This window comes from Protopterus annectens, chromosome 12.part0, assembly GCF_019279795.1.
Source record: "Protopterus annectens isolate FY-2018-M chromosome 12.part0, PAN1.0, whole genome shotgun sequence".
Taxonomy (NCBI): Eukaryota; Metazoa; Chordata; order Ceratodontiformes; family Protopteridae; genus Protopterus; species Protopterus annectens.
Window position 1 is genome coordinate 370,583,602 of NC_056746.1, and position 20,009 is coordinate 370,603,610.

The 20,009-nt window shown below is 37.5% G+C and overlaps 1 protein-coding gene across 1 annotated transcript in view; it reads right to left on the reverse strand.

The window, feature by feature from the left end:
- Positions 1-20,009, reverse strand: part of GTF3C1 (general transcription factor IIIC subunit 1) — a gene marked incomplete in the record, with an annotated part of 1,808,906 nt that overhangs the window by 994,949 nt on the left and 793,948 nt on the right. Inside the window, 1 exon segment of the mRNA XM_044089472.1 lies at positions 17,194-17,341. Within this exon segment, the coding sequence (XP_043945407.1) occupies positions 17,194-17,341 (148 nt within the window).

A 20,009-nucleotide genomic window follows, 5' to 3' on the forward strand; every position in this document is an offset into this window, starting at 1 on the left:
ATAAAATAGAAGAGAAGGAATGAGAAACAAGAGAGGATCGGTTGACCATATGTATAGAAAAAAGTAGAAAACTGATATATGAGGCTAAAATAAATTCCTGGAGAGGAAGGTCTGCCAGCCTTCAGATAATCAAAAGATGAATCTAGAAAAAAACATATCAAAGAGGGTTGCTAATTTTAAATCAACAGAGAGTACATACTTATCAGAACCAACTCTGATGGTTTTACGCAGTGGATACCTGCTGAAAAATCCCAAGCAGTGAAAATTAAACCTCCTTGGAAGCCTGCCACAAGAAGTAAACAAAGGCAAGGGCATAGAGGTCTGACTTCTGAACTATAGAGGTATCCAAGGAGATCCAAATCTTGAAATAACAACCCTGGCGTAATACCTGCTTAAAAGAACCACCAATGACCAGACAAGGTACAAATGTCTGTAAATGATATCCTCCTGAAAACATACATTAGAAGCAGTCACAAACCTGGCAAAGCAACCCTTTCAACACTTTCCAATAGTGAGTTTATAGCTTGAAGACAAAAGGAAATTCAGTTAGTCTAATTAGAAAGGATACTTTCTGTAAGATAAACTGCAAGTCTCTCTTTATATGGAGCAAACCTGAGCTTGACTGGGCAGATCCCAGTTATGCAATCTACTTCCCCATTTGGATTCTGCACCGAGAAAAGAAAAGAGGGAGAGGAATGGAATTATAAGGACAGTTCTGGAAACAATTTCGACTGGAAATGTTGGTTAGTCCTAACAAGACCAAAGTTTTCAAAAGATAAGATCAGCATCTCAAAAAATCCTGTGACCAGAGGTATTAGTCACCCCCCACCCCACTCAAATCTTCAAAAAGCTAAATTGCAGAGCCCAAAGCAAAGATTTAAATTGGAAATGGTAAATTCTATTAAGTATAAACTTCAAGGAACAACAAACAGAACAGTTCAAAGTAGGTTAAAATGCAAAACGCTGTTAAGGGTATACTTAGCCGGTGGTGGGCCGTTTTGCATTCCACAATACTGTGATGTGCAGAATCTTCTGCACTGCCAGGAATTGACAGCCTGAATGAAACCTTTCTCTGTCACAATAAATCAGTTAGGATGACACAATGGTCTTCTATGAATTTTGCTATGCAGTGTAAAATCAAAGGAAAAGGGGAAAAATATTTGCGGCAACCTTCCCTGCCAAGGAAGGGGCACATACACCATCAACTCTCTCTGGTTCAGCTGAACCATAAAGAGAAAAAGGAGGATCTTATTCCTCCTATTATAGGTCGGTCTCCATGCTGCCACATTCCAAGAGACCATAACCACACAGAATTTCTTTTAACCCCAAGCTCCAGGAGGTGATGGAGATCCTGAGATTGGAATATCCACTACGATCGCATCCAAATTTCTTTTGGCAGTTTAATGGTTCAGGAAGATAAATCACTAACTGCAACCAAGATAACACAGGATCAATTAGTGACCAGAGTGTGGAATAGGCAGAAGGGGTGGTAGTTAAGTGCCCATCTCCAGCTTACCAGTCATGAGGAGAAGAAGGCAGTTCAGTCTACCACAATAATAACTTTCAGACTAGGCTAGGCATTGAAACAAAGTACAGCAGAAGGACCATGACATGTATACCTGGAAAGTACTGTTCATTGTAGCCAGGAATCAAGTACGTGGAATGTACAAATGCTTGGGAGGCCTTGCACTATGAGTATTTTGTTCATAACTAGTGCTAAGTCTGAAAAGACTACAGCCTAATGGCTGTCTATATGACAGCCTCCTGCAATCATGTCTCATCCAATGGAAAAAAATGGGATGAACTATCAATGGGAGGGCTGATGGATGTCAGGCATGGAGGGATAAAAAAAAGAAGAAAAAAGTGATTTCTTTGGTTCTCTCTGTGGGCGGAATTGGCCAGACTTGAAAGGTGTTTAACTCTGTTATAGTAACGGCATTCCTCTGAGAGGAAACCAGAGCAGACTGCTTCAATGATATGTAAACCCCAATGATATGTAAACTCCTCACGACTTGCAAACACTGAATGATGCAAGCAGGGGTCTAGGCAGAAATACAGTAATCTGGGTACAAAAACACAAGAAGTTCTTTCTCATACAAGGCCTCCACTAAAGTGACTAGCAACAAAACCAAACAGCAACACTAAGTACTTACAGTGAAACCCGATGACTGTACCAAAAAACCCTCCTGCGCAGTCCCAAGACAATGCAGTGACACACTCTAAGATCCCCACCACAATGGCACCACAACACACTAGACCACCACCAAAACAAGATGCACCAGATGTGTTCTCTGAAGAGGTTGTGGTCTCATATGGCATGGAAAGCTCATATTCTCTCTTGAATAATGAAAGGACAGGAACAGAATCCTCTGCCTTCACAAATTAAAAAATAAAGATTCTACAGACCACCTGCACAATACTATCTAGGCCTGCTGCAAGAGCTCTTTAGAGGCTGCATTGCCCTTGAGTAGAATTGCAAGGAAAAACTTTGCAGTTCTAAGAACTTGCTCTCTGATCTAGTAACCAGTGGTGTGTGAAAGTTAAGCAGAGCCAAAAGAGGCAACATTGTCTATCATTTGAGTATCTTCTTCACCCAGACAGATTCCACTGGAGTAACTAAGGGGTGGCTGGTAAGTCTCACAAACAGTACAATCAGAACAAACAGAAAGGCTTTGTATGTGATATTCCAAATGCAGGTATGCTCTAAATGTTCATGCAGTTTATACATTGACAGGGAGAACATTTTAAGAGCTTAAATTAAGAATAAGACTAAAATGCTGAGTGTGGCAGAAAAAATGGAAGTATGACGATATGTGCGCAACCTCCTATTGCAGCAGCTGATGTTACAACAGAGCTAGAAATTTTTCAGAAATGTGTTAAGCCGGTATCAGAAGAAGAAATCCCAAAAGTGAGCTTCAAAATTACAGGCAAAAAAAAAAAAAAAAAGTATGATACACTCGAGACAAGTACATAACACACATGTGGGGAGAGTTCAGATGTCAATACCATCTCCAAATAAAACCTATTCCTTCAAAGAAACAGGCTGGTGAATCATATACCTTAATTAATGGCTATGTATAGCACTAAATTAAAAGTCATACACAAAGAACTCCAAATGCATGAAACTTACTTCACAAAATTTGGAAACCATTTATGGTCTGTTTTTTCTGAGCATAACTAAGTCAACATGATTTAGGGGGCTTTGACTTGTGGCTTTAATGGTTTGCTGTAAGATCAACTCTGTCCAACTTTTTTAAATGCTCCAAGTAAGCACATCGGAATCTATGACACATATCCCTTTAATGTTTCAAATACTGTGCCAAAGAGAATAAAACATTTCATAAAAAAATGACATTATTTAAGACACTTGCGCAGTCTTCAAGACACTGCTTTCGTAAGCCATCAAATTCACAAACACCAAATTCAGATCCTATGGGTGGACCATCAGTGTCAATTTCCTATTAAGAATTCCATACTTTCCAACACAGTCCACTCTCCTACCTTACAGCCACTGCTTGGGGAACAGAAGGAGGTTAAAGAATGCTCCTTTTTTTTTCCAGACACCTTTACTGAATTATCACTTGTGACGTAGGCAAATTTACATTCATATAAAAGTAATCACATTATACTTAACATAACATTAAACTTCACATATATTGCTTAATTCCTGCCTTTTTTTAAACAAGAAACATCTTTATTAAACCATCACGTACTACACAGGCAGGCAAACATTTATATAAATGAAAACAAACCACACCAACACAATCGTAGTTGCATTTTTCATCACAAACCATACTAACCACTCCCAGTTGCAAACATTATACATCCCTTTTAATCTACCCCATCTTTTTTCAGTCAAACATTACATAGCTCATTTAACACCTGCTGCCTTTTAAACCTCATTCCTCTCTTGTATGTCTTGTTCTCACAATTCCCATTTTTTTCCTATGCAGTTTGTTCTTACCCTTTTCTAAAGATCTCAATTCCAGTTGTTTTATCTCTGTTACTATATTCACTACTTCTAGTATAGTTGGTTTAGATTTTGATTTCCATTTTCTAGTAACTGCTTTTTTGGCAGCCACCATACCAAGGCCTTACCATGCCTAGGCAATTCTGATTCTGTATCATACCTCAGAAAAATCATCTCCCTCATCAGACCAATCTGCCCACCCAGCATCTCAGAGAGTGCAACCCGCAGGGAATCCTTAAAGTCCGCCAATTCACCGCACTCCCAGAAAATATGTTCCCAATTACCTCTCTCTTCCTCATCACACCTCCAACATTTGCTGCCTGCCTGAGGAAAAATTCTCTGGTGTCTACTTGAGGTATAAAAATATCTATGTAAAGATTTCCAGGCAAAAATCCTAAATCTTCTAGATTTTGTTGCATATTTAGGAGACAAAAGAATGCTACTTGCTAAGAGCTTGCCTATAAAAAGACATTAAAAGCAAATAAATAAATTAACTATTTCTATCAGTATACTGTCTTGTACTATCAACACAGGCCAAAAATGGGGAGAAGGAAGATATAAAACTACATGCCGAAAATTAGTTTGCTAACACTTATTTTGCTGACATTCAAAGAATCAAAAATTGGGTTAAAATTAGTTAAAATAGAAAATAAAAACAGTTCACTCACCAAGAAAGAGGCAATCCCCTGTAATTATAGAATTAACTAGTATAGTTCCTTCTAATGGGGACTGGGTTATTCTTCTTGCTGATGATATGACTTGAGCCAAATGATCTCGATGAAAAAAGGAGACCAGGATCACAGTTAAAGCGACTTCCACAGAAAAAAGATTACATAACTCGGCTCAAACTGAGCTGTGACAACCCATCTATATGTGGAGGGGAAGAACACAAAGACTGAGTTCTGGATGGTCCCAGGTTAAGATTTGTCTACAGCTGTTTTGAGAAGTTCAATACAGGACTTCAACACTAAAGTCATGGCTTGCGAGCTGTCAATGACTTAAGATGGAAAAAGAAAATTTTCTACTTATGATGACACTTAATAATGATAGAGCCTTTTTGTTTCTTTCTGTCTGCACAAAGATCAAAGCAAGGCTGACCCAAGCAGCTGAATATCTTGTTTGCCACTGTCTGAATGAGGATATGAGGATGAGCTGGCTAAGCTCATCTTCCAAAAGGCTAGTCTGACCTGTAATATTGAATAGTTGTGTAAAATGTTACCTTAACCATAGAGGTCCTCTTGCTACCCGAACGTCCGGCAAGTACACAAAAGCTTGTAGTCACTGATATGCACATAATTAATCTGATGTTGGCCTAAGGAGCGTGGGCCATAAAAGTGACGTCTGCACGTACCTTTCCTCAGAACTGAATGCCCCAGTCCCAGGATAGATGTATAGGCTCTGTGCTATCCAAGAAGAGAGAGTTCAGATGGAGAGAAGGGGGTAAGGTGGGAGGAAATTAATACTGCAACATGGAAGAGGAGGACATCTATGGTTATGGTAAGGTTTTATACAACTATTCTATGTCCTTCTATTCTCATGTTGCAGTATTCCAAACTCTTGGGCGAGTGCCAAAGCTCACAGGGAAGAAGAGAGTGGTAGTATGCAGGTACTCTCCACAAAGCCATGCAGGATTGCCATAGCAAACCCCACTCTGGATCTGGAAACATGATCCAACCTATAGTGTTTAGTGAAGGTATGGACAGCTGACCAAGTAGTTGCCTTTAGGATGGAAGCAGTGTCTAATCCTTTGAAGAAGGCCCCAGATGATGCCATGGCTCTAGCGGAGTGGGTCTTAATTTTGGATTTTAGCTGTTTGCCATGCAAAGTGTAGCAAAAGGATATAGCTTTAGAGATCCAAATAGAAATGGTCTGCTTTGTCACCACCTTTCCCAAGGCTCTGGGGTGGAAGGAGACAAACATCTGGTCTGATTTTTTTATGGCCTTAGTCTTGTCAAGTTAAAATCTAAGTTGTCTGTGAACATCAAGGGAATGTAAGATTCTCCCACTGTCATTTTTTTTTTGGGGGGGGTGAACACTTTGATTTAAGGATAGCTCATTGACCACCTTGTGCATAAAGGAGGGGTTGGTCCTCCAGGTCACTCTATCCTTGTGGAAGATGAGGAAGGGAGGTGTTGCCATGACTGCCTGGAGTTCTGACACTCTTCTGGCTGATGTCAGGGCCTCAAGGAGTACAGTTTTCCAGGTACAATGTTTCAGAGATGCTTTGGAGGCTAGTTCAAAGGGGGCAACAGTGAGTTTTCTCTAGAACGTAATTCAGATCCCATGGAGGAGGGACCTCCTGCGGGGTCAGAGGTGTAGCACTCCCTTAAGGAATAACTTTGAAAGGAGACAGGAGACTAGAGGAGGATCAAGAGGCAGACAGGCTGAAATAGCAGCAAGGTGTGTCTTAACAGAAGAATGTGCCAAGCCTGCTTGCATGAGTTCACACAGCACTAAGGGGACCTCACTTTGCAATGGATCTAGCTGCCTTTGGTGACACTACATGGAGAACCTCTTCCATTTAGACAAATGAGATCTCCTAGTATTAGGTTTCCTGGCCTGCAGGACTGCTAGCACATCCTTAGTGTAAAGGTGCCTAGAAGGGATCAGAATTATATAGCCAACAGGGTTAGATTCAGAGATTCCAGGTAGGGATGGATCAGGGATCCCTTTTCTTATGTGAGAAGGTCCACACTGAAGGTCTAAGGAATTAATTCTGTTAGACTTGGACATGAAACAAACTAGTACAGACAGTTTGGATAATGTCTAAGCCTGAGAAAAGGGCAGATAACACAGAGTCAAACTGCTTCTTTTTTCATTCATCATTTCTTTCTTCTTTTCTTTGAAAATTTCTTGTTCTTTTTTAAAGTTTTGGCATAAATCTTCTGGGTGGCTGGGGAGGTACCATCGCCTACAGACCCTCGCATGGTAGTGGGGAGGAGGCATTTAAGTATTCATTTGTTTCATTGATCTGTTAACAGATCTTGGTCCAAAAGCTTTACAAATGTCACATTAGTTACTGAAGTTCTCTGACCCCAGATAGACAACATACTGACCATGCATATCCTGTTGAGGGATTTTGTATCTGCATTTGGAATTTTTTTAAAACCCGAGGCTTTCTTCATAGTGACTAAAAACTGTGGAAAAGAACACAGTTAAGCTGGTAAACTGAATAATTGTATGAAAAGGAAGAACCTGCGACAGGGAAAGTAAAGGAAAACTAACATATGTTTTGTCAGAAAAGAGTGACTAGACTTGAAGAGGCCTCTGTGGAAACTAGGAAGGATACAAATAGCAAAACTATATATACTGGTGCTCTATAAAATAAGTGTTATAACACAAGGAAAAAACTAACTTTTCCTATCAGTACTAAGGCTTAAATTGATTTATGCCTCAGAAAAGGTAGAGGTAGGAGAAGTAAAAATTTATATATATATATATATATATATATATATATATATATATATATATATATATATATATATATATTAGATTACACATACAGAAATATATGGAAGCCAGGTGGTTTGAATGTTCACAGTATCAAATGTTTTGAATGCCGTCATAACTGACTGAAAATACCTTCAATGCCAGCATTACTTTACAGGAGTTCTCATTACATCAGGGAGTGAGAATTGTTCCTTTCCCCACTGAGGTTGTATCTCAAAGTTGGTGTATATAATTTAGCAGGGAGTGTGGGAGTGCAGGGGTTTTGGTCCCTTAAAAAAAAATCCCATCCCTAAAGACAGAGGGGGCTTAGAACTACCAAATTTTGAAAAATATTATTTAATTATTAATGCCAATAGAATTTTACGAATCGCTAATTATGATACAAATAGCAAGAATTGGTCCCCAAATTGGTTAAAATTAAACCATAAACATGTTGAGCATTTGAAAATTAATCCTAAAGCATTACCCTTTCTAAGGAAAGATATGTTGAAATTGTTTGCTTTAATGGAGCATATTAAAATACAAATCACTTTATTACAAAATCTCTTTACTTCATTAAATCTTACTCAACACCTTATGTTATTGCAACCTATTCATAGAAATCCAAATTTGAGAATTAATAATAAATTAATTGAATTAAAAAACTTTCCGCTTATTATTAATTTAACATTACGGGATATATACCTCTATTTGAAATTTTCGCTTCACGAAGTAAGACAACAATGGAACCTTCCCAAATCATATTTAATAATATTGAGACAGATTAGAGAGGTATCTGCAAGTTATTTAAAAGATTTCAAAATTAATGATGAGGATTTAACAAAATGTACTGATCTATGGCAAGCCCTCTTACAAGAAAATAAATATATAACATCTGCATATAAACTAATAAAAGAAATTACATATCAAGATCAAGTTCTTTTATCCAATTATTGGAAAGAAAAAATACCTTTGGTGGAAAATAGTAAAGTATTAAAAGCAATTAACTTGACTAGAAAATCAGTTTCCCTTCAAAAGCTATCCTTTACTCAACTTATGATTTTTATCAACGCTTATTATATGCGTCTTAGCTTACATAAATTCAATTAAAAAAACTCTTCTAACTGCCTATATTGCAAAAATGAGACGGCAGAAATTCTTCATATGTTCTGGAGCTGTAAGTGTATATATAAACTATGGAATTCACTGAAACTGCAGAAGGTGGGTTATCAAACCTCTACGCTATCCTGGGAATTTACAATTTTACATATTCTGCCAAGTAATCTAACTAAATCCCAAATGATTATACTTATGAATATCTTTTTGTTAATGAAACTTTATATTGCAACTAATTGGTTGAACCCACTACAAACTTCATGGGATAAATTTAAGGTGCTAGCAATAAAACACATACTAGCCCACAAATTATTAATTACTGAACATTCCAAATACATTAATAAATCGGAAAATCTGGGAACAAATTTTAACATTATATTGGCTTAATGTCTAGAATTTAGGATAAACCTCGGATGGTAGACTATAAAGTAACTTTAAGAGTATCCAAATTAATACAAGATAGATTATTATTGTCTCTAGACTCTATGGATGTTTTTTCTTTTTTTTTTGTGTGAAACCGAAAGCATTCATGTATATAATGTAAATATGTTTTTAGGATTGTTGTTTCTCCTTTTTATTTGTTTTTTTTTTCTTTTGTGTCATAATGTGTGAAACTATTTGTATACATCAAGCTCAAATGTATGTTTGTACAATTATAAAAGCAATAAAGCATTATTATTGAAAGAAAAAATCCCTTTGTAGGTTCAATAGTTTAGATTTTGACCTAATTTTTTCACTGGTTTGTGATTCATGGAATAACAGTATGGTGGTGGTTTCAGTTGGAAACAGCAGTGAAAAGGCTATTGTGAGTCTGATTGGCCAGTTGACACAGCTTGTGGAATTGCTGATTTGTCATTCCCTGCTTAAACCCACCTCCAAATTTTCATTCCCTGGTAATTAGGAGGCATGGCAGCATGAAGAAGAAGGAAATGGAGTGTGTACTCATCATCGTTCAAACGGAGAGAATGGCTTAGTTAATTCACCTGTGTTTGATGGAAGGAGGACTCTAGAGGTCTTAAGCTCCAGTGAGATGGCTTCTAATAGTAATGGGCACAACAATTCTCGTTTAAGGACTGAAAAACGGACACAAGGTGACTGTTCTAGAATAAACAGTAACACTGTGGTTAATGAATGTAATTTGAATACATGGTTTAAAAAGCATGTATCTTTTGTAAATATGCACAGCAAAGTAAAAATGATGAAACTGACACGTATGCTAACAATTTAAACAAGTTACATTAACTCCTTTTTAAATGTAAGACTTTAAATGCTAATAATGCTGATTTAAAAGAATGTATTAAATTAAATATTATACCAAAGGGACTGAGGGTATTTAGGTACCCTAACAATGAAGAGGAGGGTTCAGAATTCCATCTGGAACTTATAAATATTTTTGATAGGTGTGGTTTTGATATTTTACGTGCCATTATCAAGCAGAATGAGAGGGTTATTGAGGTACTGAATGACAGAATAAATAATGTAAATTCCTGCTTGGTTAATTATCTTATGTTTTCTGTGGATCAAGAAAAGAAAAAAATATTTTGATCTGAGAATGCAGATTGATGAAAAATTACATGGAATTTTAAACAGAAAGAAAAGAAAATTAGAAAGGTTATGTATGAGTACGCACAGAAAATTCAGTATCCAAAACCAAAAGGTTATACGAATTTTGATAAAGGGGAGGGGGTATCTTTTAGACACAAAAAAAGGTAGACAATTTGTTAATAGAATGAATGATGTTTATGGATATCATGGTAGTGATGAAACTGTGAAGTTAGTGATGAGGGACTGTGAAGACCTGGGTTTATGAATAACCCTTTAGAGTAACCCCCTTCTGAAGGTCAGAGAGGCTGAAAAACAATACATCAACAGACTACAATCAGGGCAACTGGAGGGTGTGGAACAACAAGGGAATGAGACAGGGGTATTAAATGCATTTAACTCTATTTCATATGAACAGGAAAGTGATTCCCCTGATGAACAGGATTCTATTGAAGGTGAAGGTCCCCAAGTTTACACTACATGGACATTCTATCTTTAATTATGGCAGTTTAACTGTTACAAACTTATTTTTTGATTTGCTAAAGGTTTCAAGTTTGTACCCAAGAGAAAATGTGAGATAAGTACATTATTAATAGACTTAAAAATGTTTGTCCCTAAGAAAAATCTGGAACTCTTAATGAATGGGTATGAAGATATGGGTGGAAATTTAAGAAGGAAGAGTACGTGGAATCCCCCACTACATTCACAATTAATTCTGTTTCCACAGCATTTTCAAAACTTTTATAAGGGAGAAAATTTCTAAAAACAAAGTATGGTCTAACCTTGACAGCACAGGAAATGCTCCTATTGGAGTCTATTAGATCTAATAAGTTTGTTAGGGTTATGAAACCCTATAAGGGTGGGGGAACTGTACTTATGGACTCTATTATATATGAAGGTAAAATGATGGATTTATTACTTGACAAGAGTAAATACACCAAGGTATCAATAAATGAGATACATATTGTGTATAAGAAAATATATATAGCCCTTAAAGATGTGGTGCTTGAAGGGTTTATTGATACAGAAACTTTTATATAATAAAGAACCTACAGTCCCATCTATATTTGGGATCCCAAAGGTCCATAAGGACAAAGATAACCCACCACTTAGGCCAGTTGTGGCTGATAGTCAGTCAGTTATGGCCCCTATAGCCAAATACATGGATTATATGTCCATGGGGACAACTAATGTTTTAAAGGGCTCTTGGGACTTTTTAAGGAGTGTTAGGAATAACTTGAGCACAAATAACATTATTTTCATCACCACTGATGTGCTTGATCTCTCTACCTCAATTCCACATAAGGAAGGCTCAGATTTTTTTAAGAAATCCTAAGAAAGGATAAAATATTTACTGAGAAAGAAGTCTGTGCGGTTTTGGTGTTAATGGAAATGGTTCTCAACAATAACTTTATATATTGTGAGGGCAAATTTTTCCTCCAAACTAAGGGAGTTGCCATGGGAGCTATATGTGCCCCTACATATACCAACTTGGTCCAAAATCCAAAAGTTCTGTGCTATGACTAAAGTCCCACCAAACAGCAAACAGCAAAATCCAAAAAGAGAAAAGAATGGCAGGACACTGCTGGATTAACTCCTTCTTTATTAAAACAACCAAAACAGCCAAGGATAAGCGCTTTCGGGTGTGGTACCCTTCATCAGATAAAAAGGAACAAACATTACCATTATTTTAAATTAAAAGCCAACCAATCAGCAATCAATAAACTACCTGTCTTTTTTGTAGGGCGGGTTTCAAAGGAACCATGTCATTTAACCCTGGTCTCCTATGAGCCCTCAGCTCCAAGATCCATTTAGATTCAAGGGATTCTGTCAACAACCTTATATCCCCTCCCCTATTATTTAACCTTACGTTAACCACAGCCCTGAAGCTGAAAGTGTGTGTGGAGTGCTGTTCAATGTGCCTATAAAGAGCATTATGCACATTTTTATTTCTAATATTGGAAAGATGCTGTAGAATTCTGATTTTAAACATATTATCGGTCTTCCCAACATAATATGCTGTGCAATGTTCACATGTAGCCAAATAAACTATGTGACTAGTCCTGCAAGTAGCCCTTGCCTTAAGGTGGTACAATTTTCCAGTAACAGGATGTTTAAAAGTTGCATTCTTATTGATGGACGGACAGGCTTTACATAAGCCACAGGGAACACTGCCTGGGCTATCCTTAAATAAATTAGATGTAATAAAAGCCCTTTCAGTGCAAAGGATGTCCTTTAAATTCTTATTTCTCTTGTATCCAAAACTGGGTCTAGTTCCTATTAGGCCCTTTAACTTATTGTCACTTCTTAAGATGTTCCAGTTGTTAAAGACTATATTTTTTATATCTTTGGTATTACTACTATAGGTGACAAACAACTTAGGTTCCCTTTTTGTATATCTCTGTGGAACTTTGGCCTTAGCTTCAGCATGCTCTTGTCTGATCCATGGTTTATATTTACTATCCCTTTTCTGCCTACTATCATTAATGACCTCACAGATCATCCTCTCATTGTATCCTCTGTCCAAAAAACATTGCTTCAAGGACTCTATATCTTTCTCATATTCTATATCATTCATTGATATCCTAGATATTCTGCCTGCCTGGCCCTGAACTATGTTGGGAAACATATGACTGATAACAATAAACAAATAACTTTGATGAAAAACCTTCTGGAGGGGTGATGCAGACATGCTAATAGATTTTGTCAGCTACCCACACTCCACCACATCTTTCCTTAGATTTAAGTTGAATTTCTCTGACACCAGCATAGATTTTTTGGATGTCAGTATCACACAAACTAGTGATGGTTTTTCATCGAAGTTATTCAGAAAGGATTGTTGGAAGAACAGTCTGTTGTGCTTTGATAGCATGCATCCCAGTCATATGTTTCCCAACATAGTTCAGGGCCAGGCAGGCAGAATATCTAGGATACGTTTGGGGAAGTAGGATAACATTTGATGAAAATGATTTTATTAATGAGAGTGCTTTGTTAAAATCTATGTTTTTAGAAACAGGGTACCCTGTGACACTTATAAAGGAAATACAAGATGAAGTCTTCTAATACAGAAAGGGTTAGATTCATGCCTATTTTAGGGATGGGTGATATGGTACCGGTAGACAGTTAATAATAAGCTGGATGTTGGATATGAAAATGCTTTTATTTTGGACTATAATGAGGACTGCAATATTATTAGAGACTCTGTTAAAAAAGAATGGTAAAGATTTTCTAAATTTTCGAACTTGAATCTTAAGTTTGACATGCCATTAAACTTAATTTTTATGAAGGGTAAATGTATTAAGGACCTTTTGGAAAACAAATGTACTAATACAGGAAAAAAGAAAGTATGCACTTCAAATGTGGAGCTTGCCAACATTGTCCCTTTATATCCAACACTTCTGAGATATATATTAGTAGTAGGAAGAAGTTTATAACATCTAAATCCTGTTATAATTGTGATACTAAAGGGCTTGTATATATTGCAGTGTGTGGGAAATGTGAAGCTTTCTACGTAGGGAAGACGGAACGATGTTTGAGGAAAAGGATATAGGAAATATAATTTGAGAAATGCACTTTATAAGCACACACAGATGTGTGAATCTGCTACATTTTTATTCTTTGTTTTAGATGAGGTCCAGGCTGACATCAGGGGTGGCCCTTGGGAAACCAAGTTAGAGTTGTGAGAGGTATACTGGCAGCTGGTGTTGGAACCAAATAGATGACCAGGTCTGAATGACATGGTCTCCCTGGCCCCAATATTAAAATTAAGATCAGCTAAATTATAATGTAGTGGCATTTGAATAATTATTGCAGTATGCTGTGTTATTTTAACTCTTTTTTACCATTTTTCATCTCAGTGTATGACAATTGTCTTATTTTAAACATTACATATTTTTATACCTATGAACCCTTCATATTATGTGATTTTTGTTTTTATAGTGCAATATTTCTTTTGAACACTAGAATGAAGCATTCTTTATACACATTTTAACTTGTATTAATTTTTAACATTTTTTTACATACATTTTTAGCATGGAATGTTTGTTTGAACATATAATATTGTTTTAATATGTTTTGATATGCGTTTTAACAAATGACAGTCATAATGTTTAGAAATTTTTAATTTTAAATAAGAATGATTTTTAGAACATGTTCAGTGTGAGTTTAAGCCAGCAGAATGTGTATTTTAACTTTACATGTATTAGGTCAATCAACAAAGGTTTAATTGCACTAATTAGGTTATTGACAAGCTTATATAATGGTAGCAGTGCAATATTCATAGTTATCTGATGGAAGTTTCTTGACAAAAACATACTGGTTGTATGTCAGCGTTAAATCTTACATTGTGGTTGCTGGTGCTGTCGCTGTATGAATAAACATTGTGGTTTGCGCTGGAATCGGCTATCCAAGTGCTTTTTGGGATTTATCGGTTACTGCTTGGGCACATTTCCTCCTTTGTACTTGTTTTGATTCATGGGGTATGTCATTCAAGGAGCTCTAAACACACACACACAAAGACAAGAAAAGATAGTCAAAAGCAGAAAAAGCATTGGGAAGGGGTTAGAGAAATAAAAACCTAGGACTGGAGGATTGCTTCTGGTGCTAGGAGGCAAATGAGATCTAAGAGACAAGCAGGAACACAATGCATTATGAAAGAAGGGGGAAGCTCAAGAGCTGAAGAAGCTGCCAAGTGATATACTGACATCTCGGATCCAGCAGAGTGAATAACCCAACCACAGGGACAATACAGAATTGGCACAGCTAATATAAATTCTGTTATATCAGTGATAATCTGTTTGATGCATGTCACTGCCTTGCACTCTCAGTCAAGGTAAAGGGCTGGGACTCTTAAGGAAGGAAGCAATGAGATGTTACCAACAAGGCTGGAATCATCACTTCAGGAAGCAAAACTACTCAGAACATTCAAAAATCAATCTGAGGTGCTAGTCTATACTACCCTGGACAACGTGAGCAAGAAAGTAAGACTATGCCCAGCAGGTCTAAGGAAGCTCATTACAGAAAACATGACCAGGGGCCATCTCTGAACAGGACTTTTGGGAGAAGTCAAAAACATGACCAGGGGCCATCTCTGAACAGGACTTTTGGGAGAAGTCAAACTAACAGCTACTCAAATAAGGCTTACTTTGTGTATGCTTCTTTACCGGTGAATATGGAACTTATGATTACACTACTTTTCTTCTCCTGGCTATACAGTTGTGTAGCCCTGTGACCAAAATAAATGTTATGACACTGGACTCTTGCTGAATTCAGTCAAACCCTAGCCAATGTTGTTTTTTTTCTTTGCTGAACTCATATCATTTGGAGGCATGTGATAAATTAAGCATCTCTGTAACCCACGTCCAGTGGCTAGCTAACCCAATACCAAAAGCTGCAAGAAGTCACCATTCAGGAGTAATTCTATCACGGCAGATGTTCTTTCTGACTTAATAAGAAAAGGTTGTGAAAACTGCAGAAGTCTGATCCAAGAAAAGTGCTCAGTAATCTTGGATAAGAGTCCTTTAACTGTTCCACTGTGAAAATTATTACTTACCCCTCATTTATTTATTTGATACTTGTTTACTGGGAAAGTCCGACTGGATTAAAAAGTGCCCATTTTCAGTGGAGGCCCAGCGAGAAAAGCTCCACAAGGGAGTGGGATCCACTTCTGCAACCAAAATGACAGCCCAAGACTCTAAGAGCTCACTTCAGCAGCAAAAATAAATGGATATACTTTGGTTGCCATTTTCTAGACTCACAATTTGTGTCTTGTCTTGATAAGCAAAGAAGTAATGTTATATGATTTGCTGCTTACTTGCACATTAAAATGGTTACATTGCTGTTCAAATTAAAAACAGATTTGTACGCAATGCCCCTAACTCCATTAGGTTACTGACAGCGTATTTGGAACTTGTGTTAAATTTAAATAAATTACTGAGTTGGGGGGGAGACAACAACTGAAAAGATAGGTCAGTTACGAAACTTAATGTTCTTCATATGCAGGCAGCTATTCTAACCCCCCCAGACATAAAATGTCCTGTGCTTAAAAAAATACAGAAATATGGCAAGCCACCTTCGCAATGTCTTTCAGTTTTTCCTGGTTAGGGGTTGCCATAGCAGATCACTGGTCTGCAAAATGATTGGCAGTGGTGTTTTTACCTTGTTGAGTTGCCAGCCAGGCACCCAACCTTCACAGAAGGAACATGCACCTACCTGCATGTCTTTAAAACTCACTCGACCGCTAATGCTGATAAAACAAAATGGTGACACAGGGCATTCTAAAACTTATGGACTCAGCAAAAGAGATGAACTGCATCTCAAACTAAAACATGCTGGTCATTAAAAGAGCCACATTCCTGGTGGATTTCAAATAAAATGAATAATTATCTACATTACATACCAGTTTATATGTCGGGTGTGCACTGCAGGTACTGGCAAAATCATACAGCTAGAAATACAGTGTCTGTATGCCTGGAAACATGAGACGGAAAACAAGATGGTAGCAAACTGGAAATTAAAAAAATTAAATTAGAAAGGTGTGTGTGTGTGTGTGTGTGTGTGTGTGTGTGTGTGTGTGTGTGTGTGTGTGTGTGTGTGTGTGTATATATATATATATTTATATAATATATATATATATATATATATATATAGATATAGATATATGAACAACTGAACTGAAACCAAATAAAACTAAAAACCTGGAATGACTCGGAAAATGAACAGTCAAATAATTACGCGTTTCGTTCACTTTTAATTAACATGAACTTCATCAGTTAGTTTTAGATATATATATATATATATATATATCACACACACACACACACACACACACACACACACACACAAAATTACATAACATACACACATTTATTTATATAGTCCATGCATATATGCAAAACATCTAGATTGTCTTTTCTATAAATCTGCAAAACAGGGAATTATATATTCCATTTACAGATTTTTTTGGAAAACGTAAAATAAAAATAAGTTCTCACTTCTGCAGTTTAGTAGGAGAAAAAAAGAACCTGAAGAATACTATGGATTTCTAATCTGAAGAAATACATAAAACTATATGCAGGACTAACAATTCTTGATGGCTCTACCAGTGTATAAACAAAAACAAAATATAAAAGACCTACTTGCTATACTCCAGCAGGGCACAGTTGCGCTCCAATTTGTGTTTATTTACTTCTGTCTCTGCCTCCATTGCTTCTGTAACTTCAGTTTCATCACCATCCTGCTGAGTTTTTTGACGGTTATTTTTCCTTCGATTTCCCCGGACAATACCTGAAATTGAAGCAGTTATGCTCAGTTTACACTCAGAAGACCACAAAGTTTCTCAATACTATCACCAAATTAAAACAGTAAGACTTAGCATTTGTAACAAAAGAATGGCATCCATCTACAACTTAAGTGCCTTGGGTTCAAAAACACAATGCTCCCAAGTATAAAATGTGGGTTCACATCAAGAATCTCGCAAACATCAGATACAGTGTGTCATGCATTGCCACACAACAGGAATGCATTTGCCAAGTACTAGTCCTTGTTCAAAACAAGTCAGATTAATTTAATAATAAAAAAAAAAAAAAAAAAAAAAAAACACGAGACACTGCAATACAGGTGACCAAACACACAGTAACTTCCAGGAAATGCCACACAACAGCAGGTAGGAGGGTATTAAAAGTAGCCTGCACTGCCATACAAGAGAAAATGGGCAGATATCTGGCATTTACCTTCTACTGCCAAACAGCAAGCACAGGCAGATACCAACATTTAAACCAGAATACCAGCTCAAACAGTCATAAAACAATGTAGAGAGGCCTCCCTAAGCAGAAAGGTGATGGATAGAAACCCACTGTGCTGAAAATTCCAGGAAGGTGCTGCGGACTACTTGGTACTTAAGTACCTATCAAGGATGTCCATGCTCTAAACTGACGGTTGCCAGAGAGGCTATAAAAGAAGAAGTTAATGGAGTGGAAAAATACTGCATCAACAATACGGGGACTATGTGGTGCAAAGATACTCACTAATGTGGTAAAAAAAGCAAAACAATAACATATTTATTATTGAACATATATGCAAAATCCAGCTGGACTGGCATTCTTCTAAAAGACTCTCCTGTTGACTTTCAAACCATTTAAACTGTAAGTAATGAATAACCTGTAGCTCAGAATAACATTTTCCTGGATTCATGAACATGTGCCAAAGGTGACTACAATGGCGTTCTCCAGATCAAAGCCAAACAAACTAAACCACGACTAACAATCCAGCACAAAAATGAAACAAAGTAACAGAACAAATTAGACCAACACAATGCATCAGGAACAGCAATCTCTGATGGGTAGTCATTAAAATGTACTCCCCCAAAAGCTTTATTAGCTTTCAGGTTTCCAGGAAGGAGTCATTCTGGACTGTGAAACTTTACAGTGGCTGCCAGATGCACATTTGTGAAACAGCTAAGAACTTGTTCCAAAACTCTGCAAGGTAATATACTATTTGGTCCAGTGGGCCATCTTACAGTGTACTGTTGTCTGTGAGGTCCAACAAATAAATCTCTTCAGATTTTTTGCGAGAATGTCAATATTTCTATAACCACAGATGCAAACATGGCGTTGGCTACCATGCTTAAAATTAAAGAAATCACACCAACTGACTGAGGGCATGGATAGCCAAATGATAACATTCCAAAGCATGGATGATTAGATTCTGCTAGAACAGAAGCCTGAGTGGACCCCCTAGCATGTGAGGTGCCATCAGATGAAACCATACTTGCCTGGCTAATGTGTAGCCAATAATTGTGGTGGCTTTAGCTTCTGGACTTTCTGGACTCTACTGCAAAAGAGTGCTGGGGGGGAAGTGTACAACAGACACTGGGGCCACTTCATCAGTGCATCTCTCACTTCCTAGTGGTGTGATGGAATGACAGAGAAGCACCTAAGCAATTTCACATTTGACAGGTATGAGAAAAAGGATTATGACTTCAGTTCCATAGTGCCTGATTACATATATCTTGTTGGCAATTATCTGGTCAATGGACCAATTTAGATGAAGAAAGTGGATTCCTGCAGAGCCTTGTGGTCAAGGTATTAGCTTCTCCTGGGATATCAAAAACAACCTGTGAACAAGGATTACTCCCATAGTTTAATAGCTTCCTTGCACATGTGATAAAAATACATGCCACCTGCTTGCTAACATATTAAATTGCAGCAATGCTGTCTTGCAGAAAATAAAAACTGCAAATACATCTGACACAACAATAAGCAGTTGCTTCTCCTGAGATGAATGCCAGCCTTCAGCATTCATGCCCTGAGACAGCCTCACCCATCCAAGGGCACATGCCTTTGGGGTAACCAAATAAATTAGGAAGTCATTGTGGAACAATTTGCCACAGGCAGACTGGAGATGTGCAGCCACTACACAAGCACTAGCTGTAAGATTCTGCCTGAGCAATGTGCTGTGACGTGCTGCTGGAAGTGAAGTGCCTATTGCAAATGCCTCATATGCAGATGTGCATAGGATGCCACATGGAAGGCTGTTCTCTTGTGGCCTACAACTTGGGGGACTTGGTTGGTTGCATCTCCACAGTGCTGTATCAAGTGTTGGAAAAGAGGAGTTTGCAAGATTTGTTAGTCAAGATACACCTTCAAACATGGTTACACACTGGAGGGGTTGTAAGCTGAGAGTGGCACTCTGTCTTCGGCAACTGTTTTAATCTACTTGGGGAACGAGCAGCAAGTACAAAACCATCTGTGTATAAGAAAACCTGTCGCCCATACAGCCTCAGGTGCACTGATACAGCTACTGTGCGCACTTGGTGAAAACCCTGCGGGTTAAGTCAAGTTTAAAGATCAGGTATCTGAATCAGTACTGACTGGCTCTTACCCAGAAGTACAGACCCCTTACCTACTTTTATGTGTAGGAAATTGTTCTGAAAGGTTCATTAAACACCTCCTCC